This window comes from Erpetoichthys calabaricus, chromosome 4, assembly GCF_900747795.2.
Source record: "Erpetoichthys calabaricus chromosome 4, fErpCal1.3, whole genome shotgun sequence".
In the NCBI taxonomy this organism is placed as follows: domain Eukaryota; kingdom Metazoa; phylum Chordata; class Cladistia; order Polypteriformes; family Polypteridae; genus Erpetoichthys; species Erpetoichthys calabaricus.
In genome coordinates this window covers 317,276,189-317,296,508 of record NC_041397.2, presented here as the reverse complement: position 1 = coordinate 317,296,508, position 20,320 = coordinate 317,276,189, and the positions used below count along the sequence as shown (strand labels likewise).

The 20,320-nt window shown below is 41.5% G+C and overlaps 1 protein-coding gene across 2 annotated transcripts in view; it reads right to left on the bottom strand.

Annotated features, from left to right (window-relative positions):
• Window positions 1-12,702, bottom strand: part of LOC114669707 (uncharacterized) — a 59,406-nt gene extending 46,704 nt beyond the window's left edge. Inside the window, exons 1-2 of one of the 2 annotated variants that reach the window (XM_051925988.1) lie at window positions 12,474-12,702; window positions 11,898-12,215 (exon numbers count right to left, since the gene is read on the bottom strand). In XM_051925988.1, the coding sequence (XP_051781948.1) occupies window positions 11,898-12,215; window positions 12,474-12,489 (334 nt within the window). In that variant the 5' untranslated portion in view covers window positions 12,490-12,702. Of the gene's footprint in view, window positions 1-11,897; window positions 12,216-12,397; window positions 12,453-12,473 lie in introns of those variants that run through there. The other variant, XM_028825893.2, reaches the window with a different exon arrangement.
• Between the last annotated feature and the right edge of the window lie 7,618 nt (window positions 12,703-20,320).

Below are 20,320 nucleotides of genomic sequence, written 5' to 3'. Positions count from 1 at the left end.
TAAGACACTTTCTGACCATTCCAACGTGAAGTTATGTTAGTAAGCCTGTGACGGTGCAGGCCAGCTCCATGTTCCCACTTTTGAACCCCACATCGTCAATAACTTTTCCGAAGGATGAGCTGAGCAAATGAGGACAAAGACATACCAAGCAAGGGGATGCTGAAAAAGTGCTCTAATGCTTGTATTAACCCCTTAACCGCCCTCTGCCGGATATATCCGGCATCGTTGTTTTATTGCTAACGCCATACTGCCGGAATTATCCGGCACATTTGCGTATAGTTATATGAATGCCGGGCGCATAGTATAACTGACGGTTTGGCGTGGGTATTATTACTACATTGTATTTCGACAACTCTGTGGTTGTTTTGGCCGGTTATGTGACGTGATTCGGAAGTGACAGCTGTGAATATGGCGAAACGTAAACTGACTTCAAGTGAGGCTTTGCAGGCGATTTTGGACAATTCTGATCATGATTGTAGCAGTTCTGAAGAAGATTTTAGCGACAATGATGAGCAGCAACGTGCGCTGCATGATACTGTGAATGACGGCGCATCGGATGACGGCGATGAGTGGGTGTATCCCCAGCATCTCAACTGGACTGCTGCCCGAGGTGAACTACCTTTTCTGCATCCGTTCGAGGCAACGTGTGGCTTTACTGTTGATGTAAACAATTACACTGCTGAGCAGTTTTATGAGCTGTTTGTGTCACCTGATTTGATCAGACATTTTGTTCATCAGACAAATCTGTATGCAGCACAGTTTATTGAGAAAAATCCCAATTTACCTCCACATTCCCGTGTTCGTGCTTAGGTAGACACTGATGAAAACGAAATGAAAAAATTCATTGGGATTTTGATGTTGATGGGAATAATCAGAAAACCAGATATTGAGATGTACTGGTCTACAGATCCTATGTATGCAACACCTATTTTTGCAGCTATCATGAAACGTAACCGATTCTCTTTGCTGCTGAAATTCTTTCATTTGAATGACAACAGAAATGAGCCAGATAAGAAAGATCCAAACCGCGACCGCTTGTTCAAGCTACGTCCTTTGATTGACCATTTATTTGAAACATTTCAGTTGCCCTACATGCCAGGACCGTCAGTTACAGTTGATGAAAGTTTATTGTCGTGGAAGGGCCGCTTACAGTTTCGACAGTATCTACCATTGAAAAGGGCACGGTTTGGTATCAAGATGTTTTGCTTAGCTGAGAATTCAGGTTACATTTATAGATTTCGTGTATACACTGGCAAAGAGGATCCTATGAGTAGTATTTCAGCAGTGTTGCCAGATGAATGTAAGGGCTTTGGACTTTCAGAGAAAATTGTTGTGTACCTTGCCCTACCACTATTGGACAATGGGTACACCATTTGGATGGATAACTGGTACTCCAGTTGTATGTGTTTGCTCATTTCTAGAACTTGCACAACGTTTAGTGGTCAATACTGCTTGAATAAATGTAAAAAAGTAAAAAAAACGAAAATTGTTCAGATTTCGCCTGGCGTGGGGAATATTTAGGGAGTTGGCAGTTAAAGGGTTAAACAATTCAAAAATCAAAACAGTCAGTGTCCATTAAATTGCAGTACTCTAAATCTCCACTAATGATTCAATAAATAATAAAACCAAGGTGCTGTCCATGGAGGTTAAAACAACAGACAGAAAATATCCATAAAAGCGAGGTTAAAAACCATCTGTCAGGAAACTGTCCTTTTCTAAGAGCCCGGTGCATTGTTCTTAAAATTGATGTCTCCCCTGCTCATCCCGTGTGGGCTTTGCAGAAGAAGAGTTGCCCTGCCGACAGACAAAGTCGACTTTCCATGGGTCCCAGCTATTCCATGGCAACAGCAATGCTTCCACTCTGGACTTAGGCTCAGGTCCCCAAAGGCCATGGAGCTCACACTGGGGGCTGCCAATCCAAGCCTCTGACTCCCGCTGCCTTCCTGAACTTCTGCGGTGAGCTGCTGGAACCTCCTGGTCACTGCAGATCCCTGAGTGATCCTCTACAGCAGCCCCCTGGGCGCTGGCCACATGCTTCTTTAAGGGTCTCTCCACACAGCTACCTGCCCCTGCTCTCTCTCTCACTGGCTCCTTCTACCTCCTGCTTTCATCTGTCTCTCCCTTTAACCTCTGATCTGTTTTTGTTCCCCTTTCTTTCTCACGCGGGCTCTTTCTTATATGCCTAGGTGGGCACAGCCTCTCAATGGTGCACCGCAGGAAGTCGATGAAGCAACTAAGACAGACCAAATCCTTCACGTGAACATGCACACCCATGGAGAGTGAGCAGACCAATTAATTATTTATTTGTAAAAATGGCCCACTTTTCTGAGCTGTGGATCCACTATACCAGGGGCCTCATGTATAACGCAGTGCGTAGAACTCACACTATAACATGGCGTAAGCACAAAAGCGGGAATGTGCGTACGCACAGAAAAATCCAGATGCAGGAATCTGTGCGCACGCAAACTTTCACATTCTTCCACTACATAAATTCCGATCAGCGTGAAAAGTAACGCATGTGCACGCGCCTTCTGTCCCGCCCCAACTCCTCCCAGAATTACGCCTCTTTGAATATGCAAATCAATATAAATAGCCTTCTGTGAAAAGACAATGGGAAAAGCATGGGGGGAAATATAAGAATTTCAGCGAATACCAAGTGGAGGCAAAGGAAAAACGTACTATTTGTTGGTTTAAACAGTGGTATAATCAACAAAAGAAAGATGATCGAGTGACAGAGTGTCGGAGAAACTCGAAGGCTCAACTTCACAAAGTCGCACAGTGCCCGAAATAAAAAAGAAATCACATATCAAAATCAGCATGAAAAGGCAAGTCGTAGCCCACTGTGTGAGTGTCATATAAAAGCTTATTAGGGTACAGAGAAAAAAAATAGGCACACAGTGGGAAAAAAGCACGAAATGTCAACTTTAATCTTGAAATTTCCACTTTAATCACGTAGTTTATTTTGTCATTAAAGTAGAACATCATAAACTTCATCTTAAAATCGTTTATTTTACTAGTTTCTCAAGTAGCATATTAAATGCTTTGTTCTGTGTTTGATCTTCTATGTGCTCTATGTGTGTGAATCACTACATTCTTCCGTTCTTTCTCTTTCTCCGACAGGACACAGAATCCATTGCATTCGTGATATTACAGCTCTCTGATAATTAAAATACTGAGATGTATACGTGATATCTTTTTCATGATGATAGGAATGAAAGCATGTTATTAAACATGGGAACACGGTGGCGCAGTGCTTGTTCATATCTCACGCAAGAGGTTTGCTGCGCCATGCACGACCTTTGATGGAATAATTTATTACAGAAGTACTGTCTCTTTCAAACGTACTAACCTACAATTCCTGTCCCTGCTTTTCTTTCTCAAAATATCCAATTGCCACACAACCAGCTCTGTAATAGACGTTAAGCCATCTGTAAGCTTAGAACGCTGATTCTTCAAAACTTTTAAGGAACATTGAAATATCTTTGTAGTACATGTTTAATTATTCTATCTGTCTATCCTTCCAGTGTCGCGTCAGCACCAGCAATAATACAGTGCAAGGCAGGAGCTATCCGTGAACTAGCGAGCGCTGCGGCACCGTGTCCTCACATGTTTAATTATTAACAATACAGATTATTTAAATAAAGTTAAAGTTTTATCTGTATACTATAAGCAACATATTTTGCTGCATTTCATCTTAAAAATGGTATTGTCATCATACGCGCTTTATAAAGTGGCGCAGGTTGTGCAATATTATAACTGTAGTGTAAGTATACAGTGGGGTACCGGTAATTGTACTTATAAGTACAAACAGTTCTACAAGGAGCACTTGATGGACTGATTGAGTGTGTTTATAGTTCTTGGGATGAAACTGTTTCTGAAACGCGAGGTCTGTACAGGAATGGCTTTGACGCTTTTTGCTGGGGTTGAGGTAGTGTGTGCTTGAAACTGTATACCGATAATTCTCTTTCCGATCAGCTGCTGCTGTGATTCCCCACTCAGATACAGTGATATAAATACTCCGAGTGATGCAGTGAGAGTAATATGGAAAAAGATGATCTGCTGTGGCAACCCTTAACGGGAACAGCAAAAAGAAGAACAAGATGCAGTGAGAGTAACAACGCTAAAGCAGTTATGGTATTTGTAATACTATGGCTATTCCCTGGACCATTATATTGCTGCAGGTTAATTACAATCAGATGCATTACACTAATAAACAATATGCAGTTCATTTCAGTGCATTTATAAAGCTGCGTCAGGAATCCACATTACTAACCGAGAATGGTAAACCGGATGGACGCAGGGACATCCCGCAATGGGCCATGGACGCAAAAGACGTACTGCGCAGGCGCCCCACAAATCGACCCCCCCCCCCCCCCCCCCCCCGCAAGCAACGGGAACCGGATGGAATACAACATAAAATAAGAAATGAGGCGTCGCGCACAGAAAAAAGAAGTCAGACCACAGAAAAAAGGAGTCAGACGCCGTTGCACACGAAACGGGACACACACAAAGAGGAGAATTCAACAAGTCCCTAGCACACAAAAAAAAGAAGCCGCGAGCACCACACAAAGCCCATTGGACACGAAACGGGACAGACTACGGCCATAGCACACGAAACGTACACAAAAACGACGATTCAGACCCTCGACCACAGTAACATAAATAACAAATGACACACAAAGCCCCATTTCTGAACGAACCGTCCGTATTAAACATATGTCATCTCAACACGCACACTATGCAGCATAGGTGGATCTCATTACAATGAGGCACTATTAACCGTTCAACCGCAGAAAAGGCTCCATATTAACAGTGAGTGCGATCCTCCTTATTACTTATCCATATTTCTAACACTGAAGAACAAACAATTCATGAATTCACGATCACGGGTACAAAACGATACGGCTCAGGTAACGGGACCAAACACACGAACCCGCATGAAAAAAAACAATACACGTCGGCTACAACGCGCTTCTGAAACTCTGGAAGAAAAAATGTCTCGGCTCCAAAAACGCAAAGCTCAACTAACACAGTTACAGAAACGAACCCAAATGGACAGACACACTGAACGTAGACGCATGCAGCGCGCGTCTCACAGTGCTGCATCGAAACAAGCACGGGTTCAAAACGAAACACCTCCCGTCTCAGACATACAGAAACGGCAGCGAAGGGACAAAATAAATAAACGCAGACGTCTACACCGCGCATCTGGAATGCTGGAAAACAAGCACGCAAGGCTCCAAAAAGAGAAAGCTCAACTGACCGACATACAAAAACGGGCAAAGCTCAATACAAACAATGCACGCCGTAAACTACAACGGGCTTCTCACACAGCACAGGCAAATCGATTACACCTCCAAAACAACATGTCCCAAATACTGGACATACAACGACGCGCCTCTCAAACGGCACAAGCAAAACATACACGTCAAGGACATCAACGACAGACACCTGCTAAACGCTTGCGCCAGTTAGCTGACAACGTGTTCAATAATAAGTCCACTATTCATGAAAATTCATTCGGATTAATGAATGTCATTTGCAATCATTGTCATTCACTTAACTTCCCTGAAGAAACAACTGGCAATACAAGTAATGAATTTACATGTTGTTGTCAAAAGGGTCAAATTAGACTGCCTCCTTTACATTCATATCCTGAATATCTACAGAACCTTCTAACTAACGATGTACCTGAAAGTGAAAACTTTATGAACTGCATTAGATCCTACAAATCGGTACCCACTATGAACATTAACAGTGGCACTGCACATGACATCCGTCTTGCAAAACTGTTAATTATTGATGAATGTACAATGGCATCCACTCACTTACTCAACACCATTCATAAACTTCTACAAACGTTGATGAATAATAATATTCCCTTTGGAGGAAAGGTACTTTTATTAGGAGGAGATTTTAGACAGTGCTTAGCTATTGTTCCACATGCCATGTGCTCAGCTATTGTTCAGTGCACCTTAAAATACGCAGACAATTGGCATTGCTTTCAAAAGATACAGTTAGTACAAAACATGCGATGTCCAGATCCAGATCATAACAATTGGTTATTACAACTGAGAGATGGTACTCTCACCAATACAGATGGACTTCACCCAAATATTAGTACAATTCCTCAAGCCTTTATCTGCGACGACTTAGTTACAGAGATATTTGGAACAGCAATCTCATTAGACCAAATGCCCCTTTTAACACAACGAACTATATTATGTCCAAAAAATATTAATGTGGAAAACATAAATACCCAAGTCATTGCATTACTTCCTGGAGAGACACAACTCTTTCTAAGCTCTGACAAACTTGACTCTGATCACGACAATAACCATCTTCATTGACCTTACAAGTTCTGACCTGGAATTACCTTTTACACTTAAACGGCGTGTGCAAAGAAATTTTCCAATAAACCTTTACACTGTGCCACACACTTTATTGTTTGCTTTCTATTTGCATCATCTACACCTTCACACTATTCTATATCTCATTCATACATCACGCTCTTTGTCATTTCCCAACACCAGGGGTTGACGAGTGAAGCGAGCAGGGGGCGGAGCCCCCTAGTGTGGGTCTAAGAAAGAAAGGGTGACCACACAGGAACAGTAGCACTGCTTTGTCGCTGGGTGCCGCCAGTCTGCGAAATCGAGTGGAGAAATTGCATACGCCAGGGCATGAGTTACCGTGGAAAAGTGCGTGGCTTTACGCCAAGTTTAGGTTTTATACATCGCGATTTTAGTGTAGAAACGTTCGTACGCAATATTTCTGTGCATACGCACCGTTTATACATGAGGCCCCAGGGGTCCTCAATCACGGTCCTGGAGGGCCACAGTGGCTGCAGGTTTTTGCTCCAACCCAAATGCTTAATAAGAAGCCCTTATTGCTCAAGTGACACTTCTGCTTCACTTTAGTAGTCTCACTCGTTAACATTTTGAACCCTTGTTGCGTATTTTAGTCTTAAACAGCTGTAGTTCTGGTTTCTTTAATTGCTCCAAATTAGCAATAACATGCAAATGACAAAAGAGAGCAGCATTTCTCCATTTAGCGTGTTACCATTGACACCTGTGTGTATTTATCATGCACTATTGGGTTTAATTAAATACTTGGAAGGAAAGTGAAGAGAAAAAAGTGAAGGACTGAGAATTAATTTTTCATTTTAGCCTTCAAATCATTTGAAGGTAAGAAAGGGGAAGAAAATCTAGGATATGAGAATTACCTGACATAGCAGAATTTAAGCACTAATAAGCCATGAAATTAAATTATTGGCAAGATTTACTTTCTAATTAAGCAACCAGGTTAAAACAAAAACCTTCAGCCACTGCGGCCCTCCAGGACTGTGATTGAGGATCCCTGCACTATACCAACAAAGCCACATTGCACAGACGGATAACCACTTTATTAATGCATTGTAGGTGTTATGAAGACCCAAAGAAACCTTTGTTGATGCCTTGTTACATAACAGTAAATGACTAATAGATGCATTTTTGCAGTACCTAAACTGTTACCAAAATTTCAGCTATCCATGTATTTATCTGTCTGTTGTGCAGTGTCCTTTACACATATATTGGGAATAGAAAAAAATCCCCCTTCAAAATATTACCATTCTTTTTGCTTTACAGCCTTAAATGAAAACACACAAACCAATATTTTTTCCAGCTTTACTTACTCAAATGTAGTCTCTAACATCCAAGTGAAAGATATCACAGCTGCAGCTCAGAAAAATTATAAAAAATCAAAAACAAGACCTACTTGGATTAATAAAGGATCTACTCCCCCAAAACCCCCCACCCACCCATACCCTAAACTCAATCAGGTGTAAGTGCCCACCATTTTCATTACAGACCATGGTTACTGGCTTCCTTCCACCTGTGATCAGTTGTAATCCGAGTGATTACTGAAGCTGTACCTGGTCCATTAATTCCCTTGCTTGGTAGTGCAACTGACAGCAAACAACTGACTATGGGTGGCAAGCCACTTTCAAAAGATCTCAGGGATAGACATAAGGCAGGAAATGGAGACAAAAACATCTCAAAGGCTTTATCAATCCCAAGGAGCCCAGTAAGGTCCATCATAAAGAAGTGTCAAGTGTTTGGTACTACTGGGATCCTCCCTGGATCCGGCCATCCTTCCAAACTGGATGGAAGAGCAAGGAGGAAACTGGTAAGAGAGGCTACCAAGAGGCCAATGGTCACTTTGAAGGAGTTACAGGATTTGATGGCAAAGAGTGGTCATGGTGTGCATGTGACAACAATTTCACAAGCGCTCCACAATTGTGGCTTGTTCGGGAGGGTCACACTTCTCAAGAAAGGCCACATGAAGGCTCGTTTGAGCTTTGCCAGAATGCACCTTGAAGATTCTGATGCCAAGTGGAAAAGGGTCTTATGGTCAGATGAGACCAAAATCAAACTATTTTGGCCTCAATATAAATGGTACACCAATGCAGCCCACCATCCACAACACACCATACCTACAATAAAGCATGGAGGGGCCAGCATCCTGTTGTGGGGGTGTTTCTTTGCTGCAGGGCCTGGGGCTCTCATTAGGGTAGAAGGAAAAATGGATGGGGCAAAATACTGTCAAATTCTTGAGGAAAACCTGCTACCCTCTGCCAGAAAGTTGAAGATGGGCAGAATGTTCACCTTTCAACACGACAACAACCTGAAGCACAAAGCAAAATTGACCACCCAGTGGCTGGAGAAGAAAAAAGTGAATGTCCTGGTGTGGCCAGTCAGAGCCCAGACCTTAATCACAGTGAAAATCTGTAGAAAGATTAGAAGATAGCAGACCACCAACGCTCACCATCCAGTTTGAGCGAACTTGAACAGTTCTGTAAAGAAGAGTGGGGGGCAACTATTACACAATCTTGATGTGCAAAGCTGATTGAGAAGAATCCCAACAGCCTCAAGGCTGTCATTAAAGCATAAGGGGGTTCAACAAAATGACATTGAGGGGTGATTCTTTATTCATCTCAGTAGGTCTGGTTTTTAAATTTTTATAATTTTTCTGAACTGTAGCTGTGATATCTTTCACTTGGATGTTAGAGGTGGCATTGAGTAAGTAAAGCTGGGAAGAAATATTTTTTGTGTGTGTTTTCATTTAAGACTGTAAAGCAAAAAACTGGGAATATTTCGAAGGGGGGGATTCTTTTCTATACCCACTGTAGCTACAGTAAAAACAACACCTAACAACGTCGATTTCTACAGGATATTCAGCAACACTTTAGTTTAGGTACTGCAAAAATGCATCTGTAACTCATTTACTCTTCGGTGAAAAACCATAACAAAGGCTTCTTTTGGTGTTAGTTACGCTTACAAAGCATAAGTGAAGTCTTTCTTCTTCTCTGCTATGTGGTCTGAGGTGGCTTAAATATGACACATTTTGCTTGATGTTACATATTTTGCAGAAGACCAGTGAATCCTTCACATTAACAAGTCATTTGGCCACATGTCAACATGCCCCACAGCACAGAGATGAATAACCCATCTACTGATGTTTTATGAAGACCATTGGAAGACTTTGTGGTGGTCTGGTCACATAAAAGTTAATGAGTAATGGATGTAATGGATGCATTTTTGCCATGCCTAAAGTAACTGGCAAGCTTTGTTGGACTGAATGGCCTGTTTTCTTCTAGATTGTTCTAATGTTCTAACGTGTAACTGTAATTTTTATACACCAAAGAAACCCAAAGCGATTTACATTCTTAATATCCAATAATACAAAAAAAAGAAACTAAATAATTAATAATAATAATTTTTAAACTGTAAAAATGAGAAAGTAAATGTACTGGAGATCTGAACAAAAGTGGCAAAAAGTCTAATTGGAATTAACTAAGTTGCATGCCCTGTGATGATGTGCCGACTGCTTCTATAGGGCTTGAGGATATTTTAGTGGTTAGCAGACAGAAGGACTCATTGATAGTCTGCAGTGTTTACTATGCTGGACACAAGGATGGAGTGCAGCCAGCTACTTAATCGACTAAAAGATCTCTGGAAACTCCTCACCTGTTCCATATCTTCGTAAAGGACACTATCCAGAGGATGGGAACAACATGGCAGGGGTGCTTTAAATATGAACACTACATTTACTTGGTGATGAAGGCAGCAGGAGGTAAGAGGGGCCTCCTAGATGGATGACATGGATCAGGGAGCAGCAGCATCGTTGAAGATTAGTTAGGAGAGACTTGGGATTCACATTATTGGCAGGTGTGTAATGAAGTTAGGCCTTGACCATTCAAGTTATTTCAGAGACAATTGTGGGATCGTCTTTAGCGGTGGAGGGGAAGCAACAAATTTGTCCAAGTCAGTATCACAAAACTGGAGCTTTTTGGCAAGTCACATAGGCACTATGTTCACAGATAAAAAAAATTATGGTTAAGAACACCATGTCTTCTGTGAAACATGGAGGAGGCTTAGCGATGTTTAGGGGCTACTTTGATGCCACCGGCATGGGGGGCCTTGGGTCTGAGCAGGAAACAATGAAATCTCAAGACATCCTGAAGTGAAACGTCCTGCCCAGCGTCAGGGTGCTCTGTCTCAGTCATACAGTGGGTCATGGATCCTCCAACAGGATAAGGAGCCAAAACACACAGCGAAAAGCACCCAAGAATAACTGAGAACAAAACATTGGACTATTCCAAAGTGGTCTTCAATGAGCCCCGATATGAATCCCATCAAGAACTGAAACATGAAGTCTGAAGAAGTCCCCTTTCTAACAGTCTGCTCAGGATGAGAGGGCCCAACGACCTGTGCAAACATGGAGAGCTCCATGAATCGCCTTGTGTGCACTGATTGCAAACTCTAAAGGCTGTCCAACAAAAATATGGGGTTAAGGGTCCCATCATTTTTGTTCATGCCATTTTCATTTGTGTTATTATTGGAAATATTCTGTTCAATCAAAACTCTAAAGCCAAGTCAGATTTTTGTTGAATACAAAATAAACACTGATGGGTGCTAATGACTTTTTTTCAGTTTTCAAGTTATTTCAGTGCCAATCGTGTGTTTTAATTTTTTTGTTTGTTTTTTTTTTTTTGGGGTGGAGGGGTACCAACAAATTTCTCCACAGATATATAAACTTTGCAAATGAACATGGAGGGGATCAAGGTGAGGTGAGATGCAATGTTAGCTTCATATTTGTTGTTTTGCAGGTATCCCCCTTGACCCATAATAGCCAAACAGTTGTGCTAGAGTTCTATGATTTGCCTGTTCTGTTATAAAGTAAAACAACAAATACACCTGTTGTCCGGGGGGCGTTTGGGGGCTCCAACTTCTCACCCTCTCTGTCTCTCTCTGACTCTCCTGTCACAATGCTTTCCCTCCAGTTCCAAATCAAGAATGTCCAGCTTAATCAGCACAGGGAGTTAATACCCCCTTATACTGTATATGGGTACCTTTGGCTTTTTGTGAAGATTACCCAAAATGTGGCACTATAAATTGCCCAGTACAGTTTTCTCTTTAATTTACACAATTTTGGGTTTGGTCCACTAGAACAATATGGAAGCCCATCTAGTCTTTATTTAATTCTTCTTGACTTTTACACTGATAAAAAACACGTAGGCCTTTGTAGCCACACCGGAGCAGCTCAAATATGTCCCCTTCTCTCTGCCATGCTATTTATTCTCAATGCCATTCATTTTATACCCACACATGGTTGTACTGCACACTGGACTTGTTTAATCTAAGAACTTCTGAATATATTAAATCACAAAAAGAAGACTAGACTGCTAGTTGCTGCTCATCTGCATTTTGCCCCCCAACTTGCCATAATAAGATCTAACAAGAGTGGACACCAGGTGGATGTTGACTAAGATAACCACTTGCTTATGATAAACAGCAACATTCACATACTGTAACTAAACAATGAGACAAACTAAGACATAACCAAGTCTCCATCACCTGTAGCTGTCAGCGTTGCTCCCTCGGCAAAGTGGACCTTGGGTCCTTTCCTGCTGGCGCAGTAGAAGGCTGCAGAATCTTCATTAGTGAAGTTTTTAATTATTAAGATTTTGACCCCTTGCTCGCTGTCGGGTTTGTATTTAGAGGGATGAAATCCATTGTAATATGTTGCCGGGAGGGCTGATTTTTCAGCATAGTTGACGATAGCCTGAGGTGGATGTCCTGACCTCTGAAGATACCAGGTTACTTCCGAATCCTCTGCTAGGCTGCAGTTAACCTTTTCATCTGCTCCAGGCTCCACAACTGGTCCTAATGCACCTAAAATACAATAAGAAGAAAATGAATGGTCAAGAGTGACTGCTAAATAACCAGCGTATGTTACATCTGACTTGTGCCCACAATTTACAGCACTCCTATGCAGCTCTACAGAGTGAAGGTCCAGATTTCTACTAAACCAGACCTTTGATGAGCCCTGGAATTAAACCATGAAGGATACTTACAGCAGAGCAGGACAGTGAAGGACAGTCGGCTCATGCTTAGTGGGTGCGTGTGAAAGTTAAGCCTTTATTTACTCACACTTTGAATCTGTCATTGCGGAAATGTCCTGTGGTGAGGTCAGGTGGGTGTGCTGCTCTGGTCATCAAGCTCACTTTACCAGTGTGGCCTTGAAGTTTATCTTTTGGAAGAACAAATCAACAAGCCTTTTCTTTTCTGTAGTTGTCCTAACCTTTACTGTCATGTTTACACCTGATGAGAGGATGAGGCTGGAGTCCAATATCCGTCACACTCCCTGAATTGATCCTTCCATGACTATTTCACTGTGCGTCAGTTAAAGTTCTCTCACAGGAAACCTCACCAAGACTGCAAAAAAGTGACGTCCAAAGCCCACTGAGAGCCAGCAAACCTGACAAATCAAGTTAAAAAAAACAATATTAACAAAACATACAAAATTCTATACAGTTATAATGACTAATCAGAGGTACAAAAGGAAGTAAAACAACTAAAAGATAGCGGGTTATATAAAACAATCAAGAATCACAATTTCCAATTTTCTAACAGAAACTGTGGTTAGATGGCCCGGGAGGACAAGAAACTAAGAGCTTCAGCTTCAGAGAAAATGCACAAAAGTCTTCTCCCCTTGAAAGTTTTTCTTATCATACAACATTGAATCACCACGCATTTAATTTGGTTTTTTAACAATCAGCAGAAAAATTAGTCTTTAATGTTAAAGAGGGGTGGCACAGTGGGTAGTGCTGCTGCCTCACAGTTAGGAGACCTGGGTTCGCTTCCCGGGTCCTCCCTACGTGGAGTTTGCATGTTCTCCCTGTGTCTGCGTGGGTGTACTCCGGTTTCCTCCCACAGTCCAAAGACATGCAGGTTAGGTGCATTGGCGATCCTAAATTGTTCCTAGTGTGTGCTTGGTGCGTGTGTGCCCTGTGGTGGTCTGGCGCCCTGCCCAGGGTTTGTTTCCTGCCTTGTGCCCTGTTTTGGCTGGGATTGGCTCCAGCAGACCCCGATGACCCTGTAGTTAGGATACAGTATAGCGGGATGGATATTAAAGTGAGAACAGAGCTCTCAAAGTCATCTAAAATAAATATACATTTAAAACATGAAATAATTTATCTTGCGGCTGGGATGGGAATCAGCACCTCCAAATACGAGATCATGGTCCTCAGCCGGAAAACAGTGGAGTGCCCTCTCAGGTTTGGGAGCGAGATCCTGTCTCAAGTGGAGGAGTTCAAGTATCTCGGGGTCTTGTTCACGAGTGAGGGAAGAATGGAGCGTGAGATCAACAGGCGGATCGGTGCGGCATCCGCAGTAATGCGGGCTCTGCATCGGTCTGTCGTGGTGAAAAAGGAGCTGAGCCACAAGGCGAAGCTCTCAATTTACCGGTCGATCTATGTTCCTACCCTCACCTATGGTCATGAGCTATGGGTAGTGACCGAAAGAACGAGATCACGAATACAAGCGGCTGAAATGAGTTTCCTCCGTAGGGTGTCTGGGCTCTCCTTTAAAGATAGGGTGAGAAGCTCAGTCATCCAGGAGGGGCTCAGAGTAGAGCCGCTGCTCCTCCGCATCGAGAGGAGTCAGATGAGGTGGCTCGGGCATCTGATCAGGATGCCTCCTGGACGCCTCCCTGGTGAGGTGTTCCAGGCACGTCCAACCGGGAGGAGGCCCCGGGGAAGACCCAGGATACGCTGGAGGGACTATGTCTCCCAGCTGGCCTGGGAACGCCTTGGGATTCCCCCGGAAGAGCTAGAAGAAGTGGCCGGGGAGAGGGAAGTCTGGGCATCTCTGCTCAAGCTGCTGCCCCTGCGACCCAACCTCGGATAAGCGGAAGAGGATGGATGGATGAATGAATAATTTATCTCAGTATTTAATCCCTTCAATGTAACAAATTACACGTGTAGCCCATTTCTTTTAGAAGTCCCATCAGTAGTACAGGGTGGCCCACGAAAAAGTGGCCTACCTCCACCGAGACGACTGCATTACGTCGTGAAGAGAAAAATGATCACATTTGGTACTCACATTTACAGAAGATGCTGAAAGTGATCTCCTTGTGTGTCAATACATCTCTGCAAGGCAAGGTCTTTTAAATAATTTGAATACCCAGATGATTCAGAAATGCATGATGCTGACCTTTATACCGACGAGTTAGTGACATCACTCGATGCACACCTCCGACCGAACCTAGAATTGTGTTGGGTATTGCTGTGTCTGTGGTTTGCGGCTCAGTGGCGCCCGTTAGTGATTACACTACCAACTACACAAAAACAATATTTTGTCATGAGACAAAGAAGTTAAACAGAAACATTCACTAGAAATGCTTCAAAACTAAAAATAAAAGAAACTATCAAACTCTTTAACCTCAGAAACATCTAGAATGACAACTTAACATTTATTTGAGGGCTAGAAATTACTACAGAAAAGTTGAAGTATAATCCAAATGTGACACATGTGTTTTAGTTGTTTTTTTCAAGTATTTAATTGTACTTGCTTGATGCATCTCTAAGTATTCCAGATTTTTGCATCCTAGAAAAAGAAAGCCACTTCACTAGGGGCCTCATGTATAAACGGTGCGTACACACGAAAATGTTGCATACCCCCATTTTCACACTCACTTCAAGATGTATAAAAAGTAAATTTGGGGTAAAGCCATGCACGTTCTCACATCCCTGATGCGGCTTTATCAAATACACTGAAATTAACTGCATATCGTTTATAAATTTGAGGCATCTGATTGTAATCAACCTGTAACACTATAATGGTCCATGGGATGGTCAAACCATAGCTGCTTTAGCTTTGTTCCTCTCAGTGCACCACTCAGAGTATTTTAACCCACTGTATCAGAGTGTGAAATTAAAACTCTGATTACAGCAGCTGATCGGAAAGATCTGAGACAGTTTGTGTCGATAGTGCAGAGTATTATCGGGATACACCATCTACCCTGGAGAACATTTAAAGCATACGATGCCTCAGCCATGAGCAGAGTCTATTTGAACTTCTCCGATTTGGCAAACGCTTCAGAGCCTTTAATGCACAAACTTTGAGGTTCAGAAACAGTTTCATCCCAAGAGCTATAAACACACTCAATCAGTCCATCAAGTGCTCTTGGTAGATCTGTTTGTACTTATTAGTACAATCATCTCACTGTAAACTTGCACTGCAGCTGTAATATTGCACAACCGGAGCCACTTAATGAACCACTTGCAGTATCTTCACTTTATGTACATGTATATTGTACTTACGCTTTCATATTACACTTTTCATTGTTTTTTATTGTATTATTATTATTATTGTTATTTTATTATTTTATAGGAAAACAAGTTTAAGGAGGATTTGCATACTGAATCTCATTGTACCATACAATAACAATGAAGGAATTCAATTCAATTCAATAGTAGAGAGCGCGTATTTACAGATGATGATGACTGGCTTCTAAGTCAATTTAGATTTCAAAGAGCTATCTTCTTGGAGCTCTTGATATAATTTTTAAGATGAAATGGATTAAAGAATGTATATTACATTATACAATTACATTAAATAATGCATACTGTTAATAATAAAATGTGTGGGCATGGTGGTGCAGTGGTAGCGATAAGCTAGATAGATAGATAGATAGATAGATAGATAGATAGATAGATAGATAGATAGATAGATAGATAGATAGATAGATAGATAGATAGATAGATAGATAGATAGATAGATAGATAGATAGATAGATAGATAGATAGATAGATAGATACTTTATTAATTCCAAGGGGAAATTCCCATACTCCAGCAGCAGCATATACTGATAAAGAAAATATTAAATTAAATAGTGATAACAATGCAGGTATGCAGACAGACAATATCTTTGTATAATGTTAACATTTACCCCACTGGGTGGAATTGAAGAGTCGCATAGTGTGATGGAGGAACGATCTCCTCAGTCTGTCAGTGGAGCAGGACGGTGACAGCAGTCTGTTGCTGAAGCTGCTCCTCTGTCAGGAGATGATCCTGTTCAGTGGATGCAGTGGATTCTCCATTATTGACAGGAGTCTGCTCAGCGCCCGTCGCTCTGCCACAGATGTCAAACTGTCCAGCTCCGTGCCTACAATAGAGCCTGCCTTCCTCACCAGTTTGTCCAGGCGTGAGGCGTCCCTCTTCTTTATGCTGCCTCCCCAGCACACCACCGCATAGAAGAGGGCCCTCGCCACAACCATCTGATAGAACATCTGCATCCAACATTACTGCTGGAATTTACCAGATAAGCTAATGTGATGGGTGTCTGGTTATACTTAAAGGTAACCTAACCCTAAACACAGTTAAAATATTTGACCATGCTACCCAGTTTCATTAAGAGTCTAGAAATTCTTGAACTTTAAAGATAATAGCTCACAGGTTTCTTTAAATTGGTCGATGAGTAAACACACCTTGAAAGACCTGGCAGCAATTTTAAACGAAAAAATAGTAACTTCTTTTGCACAAGACAAAATAAAATCCACCAAGAAGACAGTAGAAGATAAGAGACGAAAAATATCAGGGGTGACGACCTTTTAAAAAGAGAGCACACGGTCCATACTCTAAAAATCCATTACAACATAGCAGTAGAGGATACAACCTTTGGGTGTGCGAAGTCCAAACTGCGAGCTGTGTTACCACAACAATTTCTCTTCCCACTGTCCCACTGAAACACTCTGTTAGATAGATAGATAGATAGATAGATAGATAGATAGATAGATAGATAGATAGATAGATAGATAGATAGATAGATAGATAGATAGATAGATAGATAGATAGATAGATAGATAGATAGATAGATAGATAGATAGATAGATAGATAGATAGATAGATAGATAGATGGAATAATTGACCATGTACTACAAAGACATCTCAATGTTCCTTAAAATTTTTGAAGAATCCGCATTCTAAATTTACAGATGATCTGACATTTATTAAAGAACTTATTGTGTGGTGATTTGGTTATGTGGAGAAAGAAAAGGAAGGACAGGAATTGGGGGTTATTATGTTTGACAGACACAGTACTGCTGCATTAAATTATTTCATTGAGGTTCACGCATGTCCAAGCAAGCATCTTGCAGGAGGCTGGAACAATCTTTGGACAGGGTGCCAGCTCATCACTACCACTGTGCTCCATGCCCTCATGTTTAATACATGCTTTAATTCATTTCATCATAAAATTGTATACATCTTAGTATTTAAATTGTTCAGAGAGCTGTAATATCATAAATGTAATGTATTCTGTGTCCTGTCAGTGTAAGAGAAAGCCTGTTTAAGAAGAACGTAGTGATTCACACACATAGAGCACATAGAAGAACACATAAAATACGAAGCATTAACGTGCCACTTTAGTTACGATGGGATCTGAGAAACTCTAGTAAATTAAACATTTATTTTAAGATTAAGTTTACAACTTTCTACTTTAATGGTAAAATAAAATTTGAGATTAAAATGGCCATTTCGACCTTTTTTTCCACTCTGGCCCTATTTTTCCTCTTTTCTCTGTATCCTAATACACTTCTGTAAGACACTCAGACAGTGGGCTTTAACTTGCCTTTTCGAAAGAAACTTTGATATCTGACCACTTCATTTTTATTTAGGGAACTGTGCGATTTTCTGAACTTGAACTTTCGAGTGTTTCCGCCACTGTGTATCACTCGATCATCTTCCTTTTGTTGTTTATACCACTGCTTAAGCCAACAATAGTTCTCCTTGCCTTCACTTCGCATTAGCTGAGATTCTTTTCTTCACATGCTAATGCCTTTATCTTTTAATGAAACACTGAATGGGGAAGGTGATATTTATCTTGATTTACATATTAAAATATGCAAAATTCTGGGAGGAGTCCGGGTGGGATGGCAGTGCGTACACATGCGTTACTTTTCACGCTGATCGGGATTTATGGAGCTGAAGTGCATGGAGGTTTGCTTACGCACGGTTTTGTGCATCTGAATCTTTTTTCTCCACTTTTGTCCGTACACTATGTTTCAGTGTGAGTTCTTTGTACGCCGTTATGCATGATGGTTCAATCTTGGAAGCCTGTGTTTAGAGAATAAAAAATTATGATCAGGAATGTTTGGGGGAAAGAAGTCCAAAATATACAGTAAGCCTAAAGGATATTGGCAGCCAGTGCAGTGTTGCAAGAACTGGTGAGATAAGCTCAGATTTTCTCTTTTTAGTTACATTTCTTGTGGCTGTAGCATTTTGAACTAACATCAGCTGAGTTGTCTTTTTTTTGGTAATCTTTATAGGGATGCATTACAATAATCTAGACAGCCAAAGAAAAAAGCAAGGATTAACTTTTCACGATGTTGCAGTAATATAAGAGATTGAATTTATGAGTTGTTTTTTAAGTGAAAGGAAATCGTGTGAATAATCTGCTTATTGTGTGACTTGAAGTTTTGCTGTAAACTTAAACCTAAATTCTTTACTTCTGGTCTGAAGAGCAGCTTGCTCATGGTGTGGGCAGTAGATGTTTTCACACCTTGTATTGTCACTTGTGGCCAGGGACCTTATTGTTTTTCTAGTTTTATTTATGACCATATTTTTTTCTGTGTTCTTTAACTTTAAAAATGTCAGATAAGAGATTATATAACAACATAGGATATTTATACTTAACGCAGCCACAGGGGATGCACAAACCAGTGTGTTTCTTCATGCCAGTCCCAAGCCCGGATAAATGGGGAGGAAGGGCATCCAGTGTAAAATTTTACAGATTAATATGTGAACAACAATATAGTTTTCCATACCGGATCGGTTGAGGCCCGGGTTAGCAATGGCCACCACCAGTACTGTTAGCCAACAGGGTCTTGGCAGAAATTGGGTCACTGTTGGGTGAAAAAGAAGAAGAAGAGGGATAAGGCATGTCCAGAGGCAGGAGGAGAAGAGGAAGATAAAGAGAGTAGAAGTGAGAGTAGAAACTTTATATATTGGCAGTATGACTTGTAAGGGGGAGAGAGCTAGCTGATGTGATGGAGAGAAGAAAGGTGTATGTTGAGTTGTATGAGAGGTTGGACACTAAGGAGGGAGAAAAGGACCAATTGGCTAGACAGAGGGACCGAGCTGGGAAAGATGTGCAGCAGGTTAGGGTGATAAAGGATAAAGATGGAAATGTACTCACAAGCGAGGAGAGTGTGTTGAGCAAATGAAAAGAGTACTTTGAGAGGCTGATGAATGAAGAGAAAAAGAGAGAGAAGAGGTTGGATGATGTGGAGATAGTGAATCAGGAAGTGCAACGCATTAGCAAGGAGGAATTAAGGACAGCTATGAAGAGGATGAAAAATGGAAAGGCCATTGGTCCAGATGACATACCTGTGGAAGCATGGAGGTGTTTAGGAGAGATGGCAGTGGAAGTTTTAACCAGATTATTTAATGGAATCTTGGAAAGTGAGAGCATGCCTGAGGAGTGGAGAAGAAGTGTACTGGTACAGATGTTTAAGAAATAGGGGGATATGCAGGACTGTAGTAACTACAGGGAGATAACATTGATGAGCCACAGCATGAAGTTATAGAGTAGTGGAAGCTCGTTTAAGATGGGAGGTGATGATTATTGAGCAGCAGTATGGTTTCATGCCAGGAAAGTGCACCATAGATGAGATGTTTGCTCTGGGGGTGCTCATGGTGAAGTATAGAGAAGGCCAGAAGGAGTTGCATTGTGTCTTTGTGGACCTGGAGAAAGCATATGACAGGTTGCCTAGAGAGGAGCTGTGGTATTGTATGTGGAAGTCGGGAGTGGCAGAGAAGTACGTAAGAGTTGTGCAGGATATGTACGAGGGAAGTGTGACAGTGGTGAGGTCTGCTGTAGGAGTGACGGAGGTGGGATTAAATCAGGGATCGGCTCTGAACCCTTTCTTATTTGCAATGGTGATGGACAAGTTGACAGATGATATTAGGCAGAAGTCTGCTTGCACTATAATGTT